The sequence below is a fragment of the Ambystoma mexicanum genome, chromosome 6p (assembly GCF_040938575.1).
Source record: "Ambystoma mexicanum isolate Mex_15411 chromosome 6p, UKY_AmexF1_1, whole genome shotgun sequence".
NCBI classification, from domain to species: Eukaryota; Metazoa; Chordata; class Amphibia; order Caudata; family Ambystomatidae; genus Ambystoma; species Ambystoma mexicanum.
Window position 1 is genome coordinate 1,050,290,096 of NC_090935.1, and position 21,759 is coordinate 1,050,311,854.

Sequence of the window (21,759 nt, forward strand, 5' to 3'; positions counted from 1 at the left end):
TAGTCAAAAATCTTGTGTCAAAACCTATTTCCTTCCATTACACTCTAAATAAAACTAAGTAAAAGTGTTGATCTTCTTGGTCCAGAAGAATGGCTCCCTTCTGCATGGTAAAGCAAAGTTCACTTAAAGGTGATGAAAAGGAAAAGTTCTTCAAAAAGGTCAAAACCAAAAAGTCTCAAAAGCTTTCTGGAGTTGGCCCTCCACTGTGGAAAAATCCAGTCTTGTATCTTCACTGGGTTAGGGGGGTGACTTCCTCATCCCCTAACCTTCCTCAGGTTTCTCAATACTTATCACAGCACCAGAACGAGTGACATCTTTCTCCTGGCTTTTATCATACATTGCAGAATTTCATGGGGAATAACTCCCTTCCCCTGGTCTTTCTGGGGTTTTTCACAATGCCAAGGGAATTACTCCCTTCCTCTGACAGCCACCAGGGTGGGACGATTCCCTTCTCCTGGCCCCTACTCAGGAACTTCACAATGCCAAGAGAATGATTCCCTTCTCTTGGCTTCTTTCAAAATGTTAATCAATAACAGGGGGACAAGCCTCCCTTCCCCTGGCCTTTCTAGGACTCTTCGCTTCACAGCCAACCTGGTTCACTACCCTGCCTGGTACTGTGACTATGAAGATTAATGATGATTTTTGCATTTATGGGTGCAGGTTCCAGACACGCCTCTGTTGCTCATAATTCTTCTTTGATAGACTTGGTTTACTCTCCTGCCACTTACTATCATGCAACCCATCTGTTAAAAAGATTTCTTCACAACTGTCAGTGTCCCAGCCCCTTCTGGCTTGCCACTGCCTTCTCGAATCCCCAGCGCCTGTCCGGCATTCTGAGACTTCTCTTGGTCTGTGGTGGCTCTGCTGTACCATTCTTCCTCTTGTTGGTGCAGCGCCCACTTTCCGCATCTTCACCATCTGGTCCCTCCATCGTAGACCAACTCTGGACCTTCCAGCCCTTGCTCGGTATGCCAGTCTGCTTCCACTCCGTGCTTGCTCTTGCAGTTCCTCCAGGGAGGGCTAGACTCTATCATGAGTACCTCCTTAGTTTTAATGCAACCACAATGTCCATATAGACTAGTATGCTCACTTTGGATCGGCAGGGCGCTCTTCATGCCTCTGCACATCTTCTTCGTCCCAGTAGGAATATGATTACACTCCATTTGGGTTTGCTGGATTCTTCCTCGTCAGTTTTCCAGCATACTTCATGCAAGTATTCCCTACTCTTCCTCGTCTCACTGGTTCTCACAAGGGTTGGACTGTCTACACCACACAAGTACATGGAAGTGTGGGGGACTGGTGGACTGTGCCCAGGCAATGAGGGTGAGGGAGGTTGGGATGTATTGTGGACATACTGCATTCTCACCGAAATGTCAACCCTAGTCCCATAGGGGAGGGTGGGTCACTCCCCATGGGATCCTACCACTGAGTACCACCCCCAGGAGGACAATCGAGCAATGGCCTTAGCTCCCTGACCTCATGGGAAGGGGCTCCCACTGGGAGAATGGACGGCATCCAAGGTTTTGTCACACTTGTTTTTATTTAAATAAAAGGTGAAAATGCCTAACATTACCTAAACTATTGATTTCCCTACCTAACGAAACTAACTAGGGTGCTCGTCAGTCATCTGTATGTCTACCATCCAAAACTAAGCTTATCTGGCCCTACCACTGACAAAAAAACAACTAAGGCAACAGAGCATGACTCCCTGCTCCTGTGGGCTGCTTTATCAGCAATTCTATTCAATACAGTATTCTTAAATAGTTCCTATAACATCTCTGATCAAGTGGTCCATTTCGACTTTCCGTTTTTCCTTCTCTTGATTGTCTTGACCTCTTTATGTTACAGATTTGATCTCCTCTTGTTAATTGTAGTTTCTCTGCTTTTGGTTTCTCACACAACTTATAAAGTATTTTTTTTTTATTTTTTTTTTTATTTATTTGTGTTTAATCAAAAGATTTTTACAAAAATTGAGGTTTCTATCTTTTGTCTGCGGTCGTGAAGAGGAAAAAGAAAAAGAGAACAGCTCTCTAAAAATGTGCCTTTGTCGGCCAGTTTATGGCTTCCAAGATTTTATAAGTAGCTATTTGCCATGGTGTTTTGTCGCCTCCAATCAGACGAGACCAACATATTTCTTCGTCCTCTATGATGAAGTCTGTGAAGGTTGATTTTAAATATCGGCTTCTTATATGTTGGTTTGAGGCACATTTTAGGAGCAAATGGCGGATTGTTTCCTTTTCTTGTATCTCACAAAATCGGCAGCAATTGTTTTCCGACTGGCCTCTAATTGACAAGATCTCATTTGTCTGCAGTACATTTAAACGGGCCCTCATCAGCATGTCTCTCCCTTTCCTGGATGGGAACTTCTTTATATACTCCTGGAGTTCATTGAGTTTTTTCGTGTTTGGAGGCAGGTGTAAGGTTAGTTTATTTTTTCCTGCTGTCTCCAGGGTGTTTATCCAGTCGAGTTCTTTGATTTTGGTGAAGGTTCTCTTTGGGTACTTTATTAGTTGTTCTTCATCTGCCTTGACCTGTTCTAACAAGCTGATGTTTTCTTCTTTCGATTTATTAAGGGATTTGCTTGTGTTCCTTTCTATTTCGAGGTTGATGAGAAAGTATATTGACGGTGGCTCGGCCATCCGGCATTTCCTGAACAGCCTTAGAGACGATTGTGAGACTGAACTTCTGAGAGATGGTAAACTGAGCTCTCGTCGAATTGAGGCTATTGGGGTCGAGTTTGGGAGTCTAAGTACTTTTCGCCAAAACTTTGCCTCAATTTTTGTCCAGATGGATGGTGGTAGGTTCAACATTGCGTCCCCCCCATATGTTAATGTCGGCATCACCTTTTTCTTGTAGTGTTCTAGAACAGGGATCAGCGAAAATCTCCCGAACTTTTTATCTATGGCCCTGGCTTGAGCTGCCAATTTATTGACTTTAGTCATCAGGGCCAATTGCATGGCTTTGTCTTGCGAAGAGGAGTCCAGGGTTACTCCTAGGTATTTGAAATCGAACACTCGCTCGATCAGTGATCCTTCCAGTTTTAGTTTCAGTTTTTCTGTTTTCCTGGTCGCTTTTTCTAGTACTATGAATTTTGTTTTCTTTGCATTTATTTCCAGTTTGTTTTCTTGCATATACCCTTGGAGCTTTGTCAATTGGCGCTGCAGACCTATTGGTGTGTGATCCATTAGGACCAAGTCGTCTGCATAGAGCAATCGTGTTATCGGCATTTTGCAGATTTTTGGAGGAAATGCTCGAATTTCTGGATCCTCGTTTTGGATGTCGCCAATGAATGCCAGAAATAAGGCCGGGGCCAACGGGCACCCCTGCTTCACTCCCCGCGCTGTTGGAATGGGTGATGATAAGAGGCCGTTTTGGTCAAGTCGAATGCGTATTGAAGTGTCGGTGTACAGTGCCTTAATCGGATTTAGTATAGAAGGTGGACAGTCCCAGGCTTCAAGTTTGGACCATAGGCGGGCCCTGTCAATCCGATCGAATGCTTGGGTCAGATCGATGAACGGCACGAAAATTCTCGTTCCCCCTTCCAGTACTCTGTTTTTCAGCACGCTTAGCATTAGAATGTTAGCTGTCGTGCCCAGATTTTTTTTTGAATCCAGTTTGGAGTGGGTCGTTGCAAGGTGATTCCTCCGCCCAGAGCTTAAAGCGGTCAAGAAGCATTGAGCCAAACACTTTACCTATAACATCCAGGAGCGCAATGGGTCTGTAATTTATCGGGTCCTTTTTGTCTCCTTTCTTGAATATTGGTACCATTGTTGCTTGTTTCCATGAGGGTGGTATCGTTTTCAAGTTGCAGCATCTGCCAAAGATTTTACTTAGCAGACTTGCCCACTCATTTTGATTTGTTTTTAAATCAGTGTTCGTAATCCCATCGGGTCCTGGGGCATGAGAGTTTTTTAAGCCTCTGATTTTTAATCGGATTTCCTGTGGGTCATCTATGTTTATCCATGGCTCTGAAGACATTTCGCCCTGTAATTTTAAGTTGGTACTTGGTGCCAGGTACATAGTAGTGTAATGTTTTGTCCACGTAGTTTCTCCAATCTCGGTTATGATTATGTTTTCTTGGGTTTCATTAACCGCTCTCAAGATTTTCCAAAATTCTTTTATGTTTTTGCCACTTATCGCTTTTAGGATATTTTCGGCATCTTGTTGATAGAGGGACAGTCTGTGGCCTTTTACCCATGCTTTGTAGAGTTTGGTTTCCGCTTCTGCTGCTCTCACAGCCCCTGGAGATCCTGAAGATTTTGCTTTGCGTTGTATTTTACGCAATGCCCGGCGTTTCTCCACCAGTGTTAGGTCGTACACGTGTCTTGGGGGATTTCCACTGTTTGTTTTTATTTTACGGGTCTTCTTGAACTTCGTCAGAAGTGGCGTATAGTCTGTTTTATTTTTGCCCAAATGATTTGACATTGAGGTGAATCCTTTTTCTATTTCCACAATGGCATCTGTTGTAAGATGTAGACGGTTTCCCTTCGTGTTGACTATGACTTGGTGCTCAGCGTAATCATTCCGGGGCCTTGTTGACATCCAAGTTGTTGACAGGGGGTTGTGGTCACTTACTGTTACTCGTGTGATTTCAAAGTCTTTCGTTATTGCCAGTAATGGTTCGGTAACGAAGATGTAGTCTATGATACCTGTCGATTCATTTCTTTCCCATGATGGCGGACGATTTAAGTCTGGGGATGCTTCGTGCAAATTGTGAAGGTTTCTTGAATTCATCAATTTGACCCATAGATTACCACGTTGTTTGCCTGTTGAGTTGTGACCAAGGTCCGCCTCTCTTTCGTCCGAGCTCATGCACGTAGCATTCAGGTCTCTGCAAATGAGGAAGTATTTTGCCAGATGTTCAGATAGTGCCTCATCTATCGCGTCCTCCATTTCTTCTATGTAGGCGGTAGGCTCTATGCTTGCGGGGTTCCAGTAGGTGTTTGCTACGATTAAGGTGACTTTCTCGTCGGCGTTTTTGTCGGTATTCCAACGGGTCCATGCCGCCTTGACCATCAGAATCATTTGGTTGGTGATCAATGTTTCTTCTAATTTGATCCCTGAGTCTTTTTTAGATGCAATCAATAAACCCGACGAAGGTCTTCCTCGACGTCCTTGTTTGGCTGGTGCAAGGTTGACTTCGAACCCCCTTATTTCAGGGGGTTCAGTCAGCCAGGTCTCTTGGAGGCATAATAAGTCATATGACCCCAGATCCATGTCATTTGGAGACAGTAGGTGGATGTGTCCTCTCGTGTTCCATGAGCACATTTTTAGTTCGCACTTTTGGGGGGTCGAGCGATGTCTGTCTTGAAAAATGTGCTCATCTCTCGCGAGTTGCTATATTTGCTTTTTTTCCCTCAGAGTTTTAGACAGCCAGGACCATATGCCTTTCATGGGTTCACATCTTTTTTGTGAGGCCTTTTCTGTTGAAAGTTTGGCCGCTGTTTCTGGGATTGCCCTGGCTTTATTAAGTTTTTTTGTATCTTTGGTTTTTGTGGAACTTTCATAGTTTTTGTTTTCTTTGTAGGCTTGTCGGTTTTCCCTCAGTTTCTCTTCAGGTTCCAGGGCTCTTGCTCTTTCCTTGTTTTTTTCAGGCGATTTCTTACGGCCGGTTGTTCCTATGGCACTTTTTAGGTGTCTGCCTACTTGCTTTCTGCTGGGCGTATTGCACCCTTTGTTTTCAGCCTCCCTTTTATTGTCTTCTTCGCTTGTGGTTGGTTGCACTTTGACTTCATAGCCCATTTCGTCCAGATCTTCACTACAGTCGAGAATCAGGTTTTTCAACGTTGTTGAAGTTACGTAGACTACCGTTTTTGCTTTTGCGTTTACATGGCTTGGCTCTACCACAAGCAGATCTTCTGATTTTATTTGCTTTAGCCTTTGAATGTGTTTAAAAAGTTTTAACACCGAATTTCGGTTCAAGGTTATTTCATCTCTGTTTTCTTTCACTTGTTTCAGCTTTATGCGCCATTTAGCTTTGTCCACTTTTCTCGGTTTTAAGTTATATTTCTGTGTTCTGGATCTATACCGAAAGATCGTTTCTCCTTTATCTTGTGATGGGCTGAGTCGCTTATCAGCGTTGGTTTTATTGTGGGCATTCCTGGATTGAGAACGAGGTCTGCCTGGTGATATATTTCTGTACAGCTTTCTTTTGTGTTTTTGGTCGTCCCATCTACCTTCTGATCTCCTTCTTGATTTACCGTGTTCACCATCTTTCCGTTTGAAGGAGTTATGTCTTTGTTCTTTTTTCCGATTTCTTGGGGTCCGATTGTCTCTAGGTCTCGATTTCGTCCTTTAGTTTTCTTTTTTTGTTTCTTTCATCATCCTTTTTAGCTTTGTCTGTCTGTCTGTTTCAGTTGAACTGATGCCGTTGTTCTTTGTATTCTTCGCGTTATCCCTAGAATTTTTTGCTGCTTTTTCTCCAGTCACTTCTTCGTATCTTCCTGCGAATTCTGTGTTTTCCTTTTCTTTGTGTGATTGTGAAGTTGAAGCTTCGCTGGGGCTATGTGCCTTTAGACTCATAGGCGAGTTTTCTGCCAGGTGTTGGCTCAGGTTCATCAATTCTTCGTTTTCAATACGATCAATTATTGATGGTGATAGGCTGAAGGTTCTTTTTTCTGATGCTTCAATTATTGATGGTGATTTGCTGAAGGTTCTTTTTTCTAATGCTTCAGGATTTTTTGTTTGCCTCGACTCTGGTTCTTTGACTTTCATTAGTGGTGTTTCCTTGTGTTTTACTGGTCGTGTGAAAAGTTGAAAAATACCTTCTGCGGTTTGGTTTCCAATTGAGGGTTGTCTAGGTGGTGGTCTCTTTGTTGATTGGTTCCCAGTTTGTCTTAAATTCGCCTCTTTATTTGCACCCTCTGTTGGTAAGTTTTTTGTTGTGAGGTCTATTGTAACTATAGTTTGAGTCCCCATGGTTTTGCTCACCGGTCTTTGTTCTTTTTCTCCATACTGCTCTTTTTGTCGGGAAGACGAACCCTCGTCGTTTGTTATAACTGTGCTTGCTTTTCTGGCTTCCAAAGCCATGACATATGCTTCTAGGAAGATAACTTTGCTGTGAATCATCGCTTGGATGCTTGTATGGTCTTTCAAGGAGTCAGCAATAGTTTCGTAAAGCTTCATGAATGGTGCCAATGCAATGTTCACTGATGACATAATTGACAATAAGTCAATTTTTATTTTATTTGAGGAATCCGTCGGACTGGTCAATTGATGTGGAGAGGTTCTTCTTAAGGGTGATTCGGTTAACATTGTTGTCTGATTTGTCCAGCTGCCTCGAGTTAGCCTTGTTGTTTCTGATGAGGCTCTTCCTTTTCGATTTTTGTCGATATGGGAACTTCGATTGTCAATTCCCCCCATATTCAAGTTTTGGCTGATTTCGGGTCTCGTAAAATTTTCTTGATTTAGCTCGTCTATGCCTGCTGTAGATGGCCTTTCTATTGTCATGCTCTCTTTTTGGGCTTTGGAGAGCCCTACTTGGTTGAGTTTTTTAGGCACCAGCATTTTATTTGGGGTTTTGGGGACTTTGTCACTATCTGTTCCTGTGAAGTTGTCTACGGTCGGGGCTTTACCCTCAAGGAGTGAGGGTGTTGCCGGATTTAGCTTGCAGGAGCCTTCCTTTGTTTCTGTTGTTAAATCATTTGGGCCTTCCGGGTCAACTATAATGAGGCTCTCCTCTTGGATGGTATGGGGGTTTCCTTTGCGCTGGGACATGACAGTCCCCATTTCTGGCTCTTTGCCCGGATTTCTCTTCAGTTCCCCCTTCTCTGTGTCTTTTGTCGGCTTCGGATTTAACTGGCCTCTTGGTGAATTCATGGGACTCTTTTCGGGTAGCATCGAGCTCGGTGATTCCCCCTCAGCCCTCTCTTTGACACTCGGCTGTCCTTGTGCCTTATTACTGCCTTCTGAGGCCCGTCTTTTACTGTATGACAGGTTGTCACTAACATAGTGCTCAACTCTGCGTAGTTTTGCTACCGGTAAGCAATCATTTAAAGCTTCCAGTATTTCGAGATCTGTAAGTTCCCTCTGTGAGTACTCTTTTGTTGCTTTTTGCCTTATATTTGCATAAAAGTAATCCTTTATAGAGTTTTTAACTGCCCCTCCTTCTCCTCTCTGTGGCTCGTTTTCATTTATTTTGTCCATCAATTGTTCTGGTGTTTTTTGTTGCTGTTCGAACTTCTGGGGCATTTTTTTCATTCTAATGCTGATCTTGTTTTTCGTTGTTTTGCGGTTCTCGAGTTTCTTGAGAGGCAAAGAACTTGTTCTGTCTTTTCTTTTTATTAGGGTTGGATGGCCCTTGTTCGTTGATTTTTTCTGAGACCAGACTGGTCTCTGCACTTTCCTCCGCCTCTTTGTGAATGAGAGCCACCACTTTCACTTTCTCTTCCGCTAGTGAACACGGCGGTGATGCCCCTGTAGTGTGCAGTTCTCTGTCGGGCTCCCCCTGCCCGTTCTCCTCAGGTGGGGTGCCCGCCACCTCCTCCGGCTCTGCCTCTCCTGAGGCTGTCGCACCGTCCACCTCTTTTCCCCTCCCTCCCTCAGCAACTTCCACGCCCGGCAGCCCTCCTCCGAGAGCTCCCGCCGTGGGGCGGGGAGCGCCCTGCAGCGCTCCGAGGGGGGAGGGAGGTGTGGAGGGCTGCGCCGGACCGGCGAGCCTGGCTCCCACTCCGAGGCTCGCTCTCCCGGCGGCTCCAACCTCCTCAGCCATGTATTCCCTCTCCGTCAGCCCCTCCTCGCCGTCCCACGCGGGCCACGGTCCCCCTTCGAGGGCCGCCTCCGCGGGGTCCCGCTCAACCGCGGCGGCTCGGAGTGGCGACAGGGCATCGTTCCGGTTAGCCGAAGCCTCGACTGTCCTGACTTCCAGGCTCTTTGCCCACAACACATCAGTTGCCCCTCCAGGTAAGGATGGTCGTTGCTGGGGGGCGTGTTGGGCTGATTTGGAGTCTTCTAAGACTGGTGGTCGGAAGACTTTGCTTTTGGTTGGTTGTACCTTTGTGGTGATCGCTTGCTCTTGCTGAATCGTCGGTTTTGGGGAGCCCATTTGAAGCAATCCCATGTTTGCCACCAGATGATCCTTGGATGTTAATGTTTGTTGTTGTTTTTGACCCTGCTGTTTCTGGTTTAGTTTGGCGCTCCTCAGGCGTCTACCCTCTTCTTCCATTTCTTCCTCTCTCGGGGGGCCGTTCTGCTCCGAGTTCATGTCAATTTCCCGCATTTCTCTGTTTGCCCTTGCAGTCCTGACAGTCATGACTGCAGGACTGCCACTCTCCGTCCACTCCGCGTCCGCTCCGCGGATGGAAGGGGTTTATGTAAGGGTCCTCCCCCACACTGAAAACAGTAGAAACAGGCAACAGACTCTCCTGCAGGACTGCCACTCTCTGTCCACTCCGCGTCCGCTCCGCGGATGGAAGGGGTTTATGTAAGGGTCCTCCCCCACACTGAAAACAGTAGAAACGGGCAACAGACTCTCCTGCAGGACTGCCACTCTCCGTCCACTCCGCGGATGGAAGGGGTTTATGTAAGGGTCCTCCCCCACACTGAAAACAGTAGAAACGGGCAACAGACTCTCCTGCAGGACTGCCACTCTCCGTCCACTCCGTATTTAATCTTTCAATGGCCAAGCTTTTTCTTGATTAGTATTCTTCTCATTGAAATGTTCATTCTCTTTAGACTTTATGAGCACTTGTTTATTGCTTCCACTCTTGTTGATTACTGGGATGAGTAAGGACTACCCAGTAAGGGTTTGTATTGTTTTAACCACTTTGTATCTCACAGGGACGAGTACGAGTTTGCCAGTGATTATGGTCACTCTTCGTATCCCTCTGCATTGTACTGGGACTGGTATTATTTACCCAGACTGTATCTCACTCTTTTTCTCAGTTTTTCTACAAGCATCTGTTCCCCAAGCGAACTGTCCTGCTCTTTTCCTCAACTCCCCTCTCACTGGGACAAGTTTGAGTTCGCCAATCGTTATATTCGTCTTTTTCCCCTAAGAGTATGAGTGGGTCAATCGTTATATTAGTTTCTCACTGGACCGATTATGAGTACATTGTTATATTTGCCTATCTTCTCAGGTCTCCTGCTCTCCCCGTTACCTTCCTTATATTGGGGCTGCGTCACCAGGTTGGTGTTCTCGTCTGTCTTTTTTTTCCTTCTTGTAAGGGTGCCACTCGTTTTGCCTTGCTCTCGCTGCACGTTCCAGCGTGCTTCTGCACAAGCGGTCTTGGCTTTGGTATGGTATTTCTCCATCTCACCGGTCCAGCCACCACTCCTTCCTATTGGGTCCTGGAAAAAAGAAAATCAAAACATCCAGTGTTTGACATCAGGAAACCAGGCACCTTTTTAGACGTAAACAAAAAACTTGCTGCATCATTTCTACGTACTGGAATACATTGCATATCGCTGTACTTTGAATCAAGCGCTATTAATGCTCTAATTCTGTCAATTTCTATATTTAGACTGAGAACCTATTCTCTTACTCAACCCTCGACAATTGAGGTTCTGAAGAAAGCCACTACTGAGTCTCATTTGATTAAACACATTTTGTTTCCTGTCCCTGTATATCTGCTCCTTCGAGATGGGCAGATTCTAGGTCTTGACTTCGGCTTAGATATTTTTTGTGTGTTCATTGTTTCAGACTACAAAACAAATTAGATTCTTTTTTTATACCCAAAATGGCACTTTGATGATTTGTGTCTTTTTTACTTTAGTACATGTTTTGATAAAATATAAGAAATGAAGATATCCGATAACCTTGCTGTAGAAAGATTGCATTTCTTACATACCTAGATGCTCCCACACCCCATTTCAAACCTCATTGTGGAGCAGGTGCTTGAGGTGTTTTTCCATGCCTCGGCAGTGTTTGTTCTAGCAACAGTCAACAGCAGACTAGAGATTGGTTTCAGTGACTAACCTGCTCGCAACCATAGCCTTCTAGAACAGCTACGGTGTCAAGGGTAAGGTTACACCTGCAAGTCTATTTCCTACTTTCTCCTTACAAGTAGTTTCTTATACAATCACCTTAAGGGTTGAGTGTTTCAGTGGTGGCCACTACCGCTACAAAGAAAACCTGCTGTTGCATTGTTGTGTAACATTCATATATGAATTCTTAATGACTTTGTACTTGTGTAGCGTGTGCAGTAACAGGTGTTACTATTACAAAACGTAAAGGTATTCATTTAATAAACCTTGGAAGAATTAAAGGATGACTGGTCCCACTGGGGTAAAGGTCTTTGCTCTTCATGTTGAACTCTGATCTGGAATGTATATTATGTGTAAAGTTTATTATATAAACTAAATCACAAATTAAATAAATAAATAAAATGGGAGCATTACTCCAGGAAGCTGTCTGTGCCTTATCTTTGTCTTGTGTACAGCTTGACATCCTAAATTGAGATGCTAGGGTCGGATCATTTGGAATTCACATACATTGTTTCTAATTCCCCAGGTGACATTTTCCAGTGGTTTCCTTTGTGTTTTAACCTACTCTTATAGCAATGTTGGTGTGGAAATGAACAGTTGTTGTGGAAAGGAGAAGTCTGCATTGTCTCCCAGTGAATGCCAGGATCTAAGGCCCCAACCACTTTGCACCAGTGCTGTTAAGGACAGGCGCCTAGATATTTGAAAAAACAGATGAAAATACATACTGCCAAAAGAACCACAAGACTTAGTGAGGAAGTACACATGATTGTGCCATATAGCAAACGTGTCACAGGAGCTGGGAGATCCTTCCCAGTTCAGGCTTCTAAAGCATGGAATAAACTCCCGAAAGATATTCGTACAGAAACAAACTTGTTAAACTTCAGAAAACGCCTAAAAACTTTTGAATAAATCTGTCTCTGCCTTTTCGACTTGGGCTTCTGTTTCTCTTTCTCTTTCTTCTGCGCCCTGATGCCTGCGAGCTCCAGTGCGATTCAAACAGATAAAAAGTAAATAATAAATATCCATTGTTGCAGAATAATTACTGATGACTACAAGGTGTCAATCAGTCTGAGTAGGACCGGCCATCCCAGATATCGTCTGGTATGTGAAATTCAGCAAGAAGTGCCCCTCATGTAGAACTCACTATGCCTTTTCTTGAGCAGAGGACGCTGGCTTGGCAAACTCCTGTAATCAGTGCAGTCTTCTCTGTCCTACAGTACTTGTATTTTGCGTTCAGCAAAAGAGGTCACTTTTTTTTTTGGAACCTTTATTTACATTACATCCATTACAGATAGCAAGGCAATCGATGAATATTAAAAACAATGCAAATAACAAAGGAAAATCACAACAGTTCACACAGGAAAATGTACAAATCGAGATATATAATTCATTAAACCCCAACAAACAAAAAAAAAAGAGCCCCAAGTCCCCCCTACCCAATAACAACAATGCACAGTCAAAACAGCTGCAAAAATCTACCCCATATTTTCTCAAACAAACCCAATTTACCAATTATCCGAAACAGCACCCGCTCCATATTCGCCAGGTCATGCATCTCAGACAACCATGTCCCAATGTCCAAGCATTCTTCCAATTTCTCAAGACAATTTTTTACCAATCATCGCCCCTCGGAACAACCACTTCTTCTCACTCGGAGTGAGATCATCCAAAGACACATCATTCCCCAGAATAACCACACTAAAGTCCAGGAGAGGGAGACCAACAATCACCTCACCGAACACCCGTTCAATCTCACCCCAGAACAGTCTCACCTGCCTACAGTCCCACATCAGATGTTCCAACGTACCAATCTCACAAGAACATCTCCAACATCCCTCTTTGACACAGTCTCTCAGGTGTCCAATAGACTAGATTCAGAATTTTTATCTGTCTCAATCGCTCTGTGAGTCCCAGTAAACACAACTTCACATTCATGCACATGTTTTGCCACAAATCCTCATTGACATCCAAACCGAGTCTCCTGCCCCATTCCTCTCGTAAAGAATCATTTCCTTGAAAGCAAGACATAAATACTTTATACAGGCGACTGGCCAGTCCCCCACCCAATCCCTCCAAAATCACTGCAAACAGATTCAGTGCAATTTTTTTCTCAAAATCCACAACACCAATCGCACGTTTAAGCTTCACAAAGTGAGAGGCTCTAAAGTTTTCAATACCATAGTGTTGCTGCAATTCCCTTGCGGTCATCCAACGATCATTATTAAACAGGTCAGCAACCCACCTCACCCCTCCTAAAAACCAATCCGCCCAAAAGATCACCTTGCCATCTATTTTGATAGCTGGATTCAGCCACACTGATGCGCCAGGCTCCCTCAAAGCATCCACATCCAAAGAACGACACAAACTCTTCCAGGCGCTCCTCAAGCTACCCATCAAAAGATCATTACTACAACCGTGCCTAGAGACCGAAGTCAACACAGCTCTCGATGTAAGCGGCCCATTGAAGCTAGTTTCTGCCTCCACCCAAACATCCTGCGATTCTTCCACAAAGGGAACCAAGAATTCGGAAAAGAAAGCCAGATGATATGCCCTGAAATTCGGCACGCCAAGACCACCCTTAATTAACAGCAATTGTAATTTCCACAATTTCAAACTCGGGGGGCTTCCTATCCCACAAAAACTCCTGTATCATCCTGCCCAAATCTATCCAAAATGTCATAGGGAACATCAAAGGAACTATACTCAAAATATAATTATTCCTCGGGGCAGATACCATCTTTAAGGCATTCATCTTTCCCCACAAAGAAAGATTCAAAAGGCTCCATCTCTCAAGATCCGTCCGCAAACCACTACACATTACCCGCACATTTTCCTTAACCATGTCACCAATCCCCGGAGTTAGCCAAACACCCAAGTATAGCAGTTTATCCGGACACCACCTGAAACCCAAATCCACCACAAACTTTCTATCAACCGAATATGTCAAAGGCATAATCTCCGATTTTAACCAATTGATTTTGTATCCAGAACAAAGATGGAATTCACCCATAACATCCATCAGTGCCCATATAGATTTCTTAAGTTCAGCAAGGACCAAGAGTATATCATCTGCAAACAGCCAAACCTTCTGCGTTATCCCGCAGCATGAGTGACCAACCACATCCTCAGCCTTCCTAATAAACTCAGGCAATGGTTCCAAAGCCAACACAAACAAAAGAGGCAAAAGGGGGCACCCTTGCCTCGTTCCTCTCTCCATACAAATCCTCCCCGACCTCACCCCATTGGTGACAACCTCCGCAGTCGGCTCGCTATATAACAGCTTGATCCAGGAAATAAACCTCACTCCAAAACCCATCTTGTCCAGCACTGTGTAGAGGAAATTCCAATTCACCCTATCGAATGCTTTCTCTGCATCCAAAGATAAAACCGCACTATCCCCTTCCTGACCACCCGGCTTTGATACAATATTCAGAATCTTCCTAATGTTACTGGAGGTCTTCCAAGCCTTCACAAAACCAGATTGGTCCACATGTATCACGGCCGGGAGCAGACGCTCCAACCTGTAAACCAACATTTGCGCCAGAATCTTATTATCAACATTAACCAGACTAATGGGCCTATAACTTGATGGCAGAGTATCCTCCCTCCATCCCTCCCTTTAAGAAAACCGAAATCCGAGCATGTCTGGTAGATTCAGGAAGCAATCCTATGGATAACGACTCCACAAATACATCCAACAACAACAATCGGAGAGCCGAACCGGCAGCACCTTATAAAACTCCACCGGGAAGTTGGGAACCCATCTGGCCCTGGGGCTTTACCAGAGTTCAGCTTACCAATCGCCAATTGCACCTCATCCAATGAAAAATCCTCCTCCAACAATTCCAAATCATTCACGCCAATCTTAGACAGGCCTACTTTCCCCAGAAATTCCACACCATCACCCAACACTTCCGGTTCATTTTTGTAACAGTCTGCATAGAAGTCTTTGAAGATTTTGTTTCTCACCTGTATCATAACTTATACTGCCGTCCTGAGTCCGAATCGAAGGAATAGACCGCTCTGCCTCTCACTTCCTCAACCTATACGCCAACCATCTATCACACTTTTCACCCTTCTCATAATAGGCGCATTTTAAATAGAAGTTACTCCGATCATTACGTTCATCAATGAGAGAATTCAACTCTCTCCTCACCCTCTTAAATTCACTCACGGCCTCCCCACAAACGGGATCCATCATCACTCTCTTCGACAATTCGGTAAGTTTATTCTCCAACAAAGCCTCCCTGTCCATGCTTTTTTTCCTCAGCCCACTCGACACACCAATCAAGTGGCCACGTATCGTACATTTCAACGCCTCCTATACCACACTTGGACGCATCATTCCATCATGATTACACTCCACAAAACAGTCCACTTCCTAACTCCATGTCTCCAACACATCATCCTTCTGCAGCAATGAAACATTCATCCTCCAAAAGGTCACTTTTAACGTTTAAAGAGTGGTTTTATCATAAGATGATTTCTTAAATCACAGCTAAAACACCAGAAGAGGCGAGTGCTCTGCATCAGGATACTGTAAGTGGTTTGCAAATACGAAATCTTTTTATTAGGCATATTGCCAACACCCGCTTGCCATGAACTTCAGCAACAAAAACATATTCTCAGTAGTCGAACCTGAACATCTATCCTTCTTATGTTTGAACAATTAAGGCTTCCAGTGGGCTGTTTATGCCTGCATATTAAGCAGCCTGTGTCCATTTCAAAGAACAAGAAAGTAAGCTATCGTTCTCCAAGATAGCATTTAAGATGTCTGGTAGCTAATGATGTATACTGCACAAATTGTGCCCCATATTGCATTTGTTTCTTAGCTAATTTATTGTACTTCTCAATTTTCAGATGTTTTCTTTCCTCCCTCCACGCCAATTTCCTTTTGCTTCCCTCTCTAATTTATTGATTATAAGCACTTGTCGCTGTCCTAAGGCAAATGCTGTGCCTGAATTTAACTTTTTTGGACCTCTTGGATTCATTCAGGATTTCCATAGCAGTCATCGTCAATTACATTAGTGATGAGCTGTACTTGAGAAGGATACAGACTAGAATTGGTGGATTGTGAGTTTTGCATTAAAAACTCAGATCCGCGCATCATTGAATTTTATACTAAAGAGGATTCCACTGCAAAGGTCTGACCATTGAGAAACCTGGTACCTTACTAATTGAAAGTTTAAAATGTTGGACTAGAATGAATTCCCATAGGTCAGAGGTTTTTAGTTTGCCAATTATTGAGTACTTGTCATTAAGTGCATGTAGGGCTATGGTGGACCTACAAAACGGGTGACGCAAAAGATGATTTTTTTCTTTTCAGGTTCGGGTTGGGATGAACACCTACAAGTTAATACACGTTTACCTAGAACTGAAAGTGATGTACTATCCTGGACCGGTGTGTAGTTAAAAAGGTGCCAAGTTAAATGATTTGGTGTCAGGGTTGTCTCCCTAACTCATGGCTACCAATCAGGTGACCCTCCATTTGTTTAGGACTAAATGTCATATGATGCCTCACTACTGACTAGGCATGATGGGAGTTGAAGTCCAAAACATCTGGAAGGCCACATGAGTACCATGCTCTAATCTTTCTAAAAAGGATATTGGTCTGATGTACTGTGAAGTCTGAGATATACCACCCAGCTTGCTGCTTTGCTCAAATCAATCAGCTATTGCACCCAGCTCGTTATTTGTAATTAGCCCAGCCTTAGAGGGACTGGGACACTTCTGGATCCAAAGGATATGCCTCTCGCCCTTCAGGGATATAGTGACTAGCTCACTCTTTAGCAGCACCAGTTCTCCTTCAGGAAGATGAGCCTTTCTAGCCCTTCAGGCACCTCAGCTGTAGGCCTTTAAGCTTCTCTGGACCTCTACACTTCTCCAAGGATCTAAGCCCCTTGAACCTCAGTTCTGCCCCACAACAACCTTTCGGCTCCTCTGCTTTTCTGGAGTCTGGTGGTGTTCACTGTCCCTCACGCTTCCTCACACCCCCAGACTGCTCTCTAAGTCCTATTCAGCTGCTTCATTATATGGACCTCATTCCTCTCGGCCCCATCTGCCAAGACCTAGATTAGATGGGCTCATACTCGCTCTCTCTGGAGACTTTAAATACACTCTGCTTTCCCCAGCTAATATGGATCCATAGCTTCCCAAGGCTTTAAAGGTCTTGGCAGTCATCTTTGTTTTGGGGGGTTTTCACAAATGGCTCCAAGAATGCACAAACTCCCAGGGATGGTTCAGGTTTTCTTTTAAATTAGTTCAGCAGGGCGCTTGAGCCGTTCGTCCCCTCGCTCTCTCGTCTAGAAAATGGTGTTTTCCACCGTAACCCAGGCACCCCTGGCTTCTGGGTTAGTAGCTAGAGAATATTGGCCACTATTGTCTAATCTTTAGTCTGGCTGACTGGGATACCTAAAGGCAATAACCTTCTCTATCTTGACTCACTCAGGGTATTTCTAAGATGTCCCTGCACTACTAGTTTGTTAGTTGCTAACATGATCCGCGGATGTGCCTTTCAGAGACACAGCTTGATGCTGTCTTAATGCCCCAATGTTAACCTCCCAGTTTCTGTATCCTTTCTCCTGTCTCATCTTTCCTACTCCGCCAACCTTCAATCATTCTACTCCCTCTCTTTCCTCCTTTTTCCCTCCTTCTACTTTTGCTTTCACCCTTTGATGTCACTACTCCCTATTCCACACTTCTTTTTCCTCCTCCACACTACTGCTACTCCTCACCTCCTACTCAGTCACACACCTATCACTCTCACAACCACTTCATATTCATTCCCTACACTCCCTCTACAAATCTCATTCACTAGTCTTACATGCACACTCGAAACACGGTACCACGGGCACCCATCAAGCAATAACTCACTTGTTTCAAAACATGCCTTCATACTCCAATCAGTCGTTCTTCCTGCTGCTGGTCTCTTTATCTGCCATCTACTCCTCCTCTGACCTTACCCAAACACACCATAACTCCTTGCTTCGAAGGGGAGTCCAACTTCCCCTCCCTGTCCCGTGATTGGTTGTCTAAACCTGGGCAATATGGCCCTGTTTTCACCCCATGCCCTCCAGGAGGTGTTTTATACAGGCAAACATTTAAATAGCTGCTATGAGGCCCGACCTTTTTCTCCATGTGGGACTGCAGCGAGGCAGCAATGGCTTCCCCAATGTAGGTGCAGTCCCTGGTGGTGTTTTTGATGCTTCCCTACGGTCCTGGTGGTTTTACCCCCAGCTTCGTTGCAGCGCCCGCCGGCGAGCAGTGTGCAGCAGGCCCAGTGGCTGCTCCAGCTCAGCCGCTACCTCTCACTTTGCTGGTGCAATCATTCTGGCGCTGGAATGTTGAAAGCGTGAGGCGTGGAAGACTGTACTCTCGTTGCTGGTCTCCCCATATGGTGGTCTTGCTGGGTTTGGAATAAAGAAGAACATTGTTGGCAAGCATCGGTTTTCATAAGGTATGCAAGTGTGCACTGCTCAAATACACACACAGACATTTGGGGAGGGGGCAGGAATTGAGGCACGCTTAATTGCCACCATCGTCCTCTGGGGTAGGACTGACTCTGCCTTCCACCCTTTTAGACCTCCCACCCCAGGCTAATAGAGATTCCTATTCCCTTGTGCCAGGATCGGGTTACCGACTGTGTCACAGTGGGAAACCTCCCTGCCCCCACTGATCACGGCTCTATTATGATGCTATGGGGTTTTCCCACTCTACAGTCTTCCATGTTCTGGCTGCTCTGTTGCCCTAGATGAGTGTTCACAGGGAGTCCCTCCTGCCGCACAGGATGCAGCGAAGTGGTGCTATATTTGGCATATCTACCCAATTCATCTCCTGGTTTCCTGACACAGTCACTGCCGATCTTTACGTCAAAGATATTCATTTTGTCTACTTTCTAAATGACACTCATAACTAAAAATGGTTTTACATAGATAACCTTTAAAGAAAATTGATTTAACGCAAATCCAGTTTTGTAAATGAATAGGCATCAAAGAAGGACTCTTACCGTTGCTTCACCCTTCAACCTCAATTCCTCCCAAAACATTCATTGAGTATTAATCTTCACACTATCAAGGTGGCTTCCAAAAATGAAACCTGGATTTCTTTTACTTCTTTTTCCTTAGTCAGCCGTGCCTTTGCCTCAAAATAAACCGCTTAATGTGTACTTGTATTTGTCTGTAAGAAAAGACAGATGGAACTGAGGAGGCCTGCCTTTTGACAGACCTTAGCAAGCAGCTCTTAGGTACACCACAACAAGCCCTGCAGTCAGTCTGCTAATGCTGTGCATAAAAGCATTTATGATGCCAGTAACGCAGAGATATCGTCTACATTCTACGTTTTGAAGTCGCATAGCTGGTGGTATCTGCCCAGCTGTTTACTGGTTGCTCCACTCCGTTATTTACTGTCAGACACTAATTTGGTGTAGTTGCCTTACCGGTTAAGCCAAGTGGGAGCCACTGCTGCTCAAGAACTGAACCTGACACCGCTTTCAACCATTGCAGCAATGGTTCATAAGCAGTACAGGCATTGTTTTCAAGAAGGCCGTAGAGCAATGGTACCTACTGTCGCAATAATTTTTTTTAAAGTCCTTGTCAACACTTTAAATTGTAATTATAGTGCAGTTAGCTTGGTCCCTCAGTTTTGCTCTCCTGTACACTGTGCCAGCCCCCTCCTCAGTGGGCTCTGGTCTCCTTTTCTTTCCAGCTTCCGTTCATGGCTCGTTAACATGAAAAACATGAAAGCCCTCCTATCACCTTCATTCACTTCGATTCACCTGGAATGCTTCCCACCTAAACAGGAAGTTACTCTGACACCTATTCGTAATGTATCCATCACCCCCACCTCTTGCTTCCAAACATTGTTTTTTGTTAAATCCCCTTTCGCTGTATTTTGCACGTATTGGATTTACCAATCTTAAGAACATTTTAAGTTGCCATTATTTGTATCCTGCAATCTCTGCTTTTCGCGATATTGCTTAATTGATAACTTTTCAAAACCTGCATGCACTGGATGCATTGACAAACCAATTGAAATGGGAATACATTTTAGAACGCTCAATAACATGTGTACAAAAAAAAGGAGCTGTTCAGGTCTTAGATCTATCTTTTGGATCGGTCTTTATGCTCCTGTCCTGCTAATCCAATTTGACCAAGAGACTGGCTGGGGAAGGACTCTGTTGCAAATTATGTCGACAAAGCTCTTTCAAGTTCCCCGCTACCATTTGTGAGTAAGCCATTCATATCGTTTTTTTTTTCTTTGCTTTCTGGGACCTGCGGTCCAGAATTTAAAATGAAGTGGAGGTGACGCAAAACTTCAAGACCCAGAATCCAAAGAATAAAACAAGGACTGAATGAACTACTCGCACACAGCGTGTGTCAATTTGAAACCTCTGTTAACTTTACCGGCATCTCCTTGCACATATATTTAAAAAAAAATGTATTTACATGTAATTCGGTTCTAATCAAATCTTATACATTTTATAAAATATACAGTAAACAAAACTAAAATAATTACACATAAACGTGTTACAATACTGACATTAAAAAAATCCCTATAAAATACGATTCCTATCAATAGGTATAAAAATACACTGTATTTATAAAAGTATACACAACTGCCACACATTTTGTCAATTACCGTTCCCCATTGTGTAACATAAAATTCAGCTTGGCGGTAATTAACAGCCAACATTTTGAAATGGCCTGGGAAAGTCCTAGGTGTTGTCCCTGAAGGCATCTTAGCTAAAAGGATTCAGAGCCCATTACATCCAGCTCATACACGCATTTTAAAAAGAAAATCCTATTCCATCATGAATCAATGAATCAGCGTTTCTATCGTATTTGGCAGTTTCTTATACAGTGTTGTCACACAGTCCTGTCTAAACGCAATCTAGTACCGTAACCTCGAACAGCTCCAGTGCATTCATCCTAAATTTGATCAAATACACTGCAACAGTTTATTATTGTGTTTTTATAAGTACCAATGAAGTGCTAACGTACCTTTTTATTTTTCTATTTGGTTTGTAGAACCCAGATTTGTTTTTTCTGATGTGATCCGAGAATCTCCGAGTCGGGGCGGTGATGATGATAAAGTATACTTTTTCTTCACTGAAGTGTCGGTGGAATATGAATTTGTTAATAAGCTGTTGATCCCCAGGATCGCCAGAGTTTGCAAGGTGGGGCACATTTTGTTACTTTTTCCCTGATCATTTAATTGCTACTTTCAAGCGTTGCCAATGTGTATGATTTCACTTAATCTTGAATGACTGAAACTGCTTTTTAAAATGCCTCTGCTTATGTAAAGAGGCTATTTAATTGTTGGCTTAGGTAATTCTATGCAAAACAAAGTATGCGCTTTCATTATATTTGAAGCCGCATATCAGTCTGTTCCTTCTACTGAGATCAAAAAAATGATGTCCTGCTCTTTCCGATGTGCATGTGGCTCAGTGCCCATTGTTAGCCACAGTAGTCAAATCAGGGTTGAAAACTATTGTGGGTTCCATTTGTCTTTCTGGGTTTGCCTTTCTTGATCGTGTCTTTCCGTCAACCAGCTACTTCTTCTGACAAATTTCTCCATGCCATTTCTCAGTGGAGAAAAGACTGAAAATCTATATACACCGCCTGCTGTGTGCCCATCAGTTCTGCCTGGCCGTTTTGCTTTTTTTTTCGACTGTTTTATAACCTGGCCGGGCAGACCTACTGAAAGTGTCCAACCACGCAAGTTAAGGGCCCAATCAAACCAAGGGTCCCTTAATGCCGGCTGGGGTTCAGTTACTGTCAGGATCTGCATGCCCTGGGGGATGGGGGGGTTATATTGCCAGGAGCACCAGTGATGAGC

The 21,759-nt window shown here is 44.0% G+C and overlaps 1 protein-coding gene across 7 annotated transcripts in view; it reads left to right on the top strand.

Annotated features, from left to right (window-relative positions):
- SEMA4D (semaphorin 4D) overlaps positions 1-21,759 on the top strand; it is a 974,222-nt gene that overhangs the window by 597,580 nt on the left and 354,883 nt on the right. For all 7 annotated transcript variants that reach the window (XR_011280337.1, XM_069625652.1, XM_069625653.1 and 4 more), the window contains one exon: positions 20,949-21,097. Coding sequence is in view for 6 of the 7 variants with exons in the window: in XM_069625652.1 (XP_069481753.1) it covers positions 20,949-21,097 (149 nt within the window). In the remaining variant the exon portion in view is untranslated. The remainder of the gene's footprint in view (positions 1-20,948; positions 21,098-21,759) is intronic.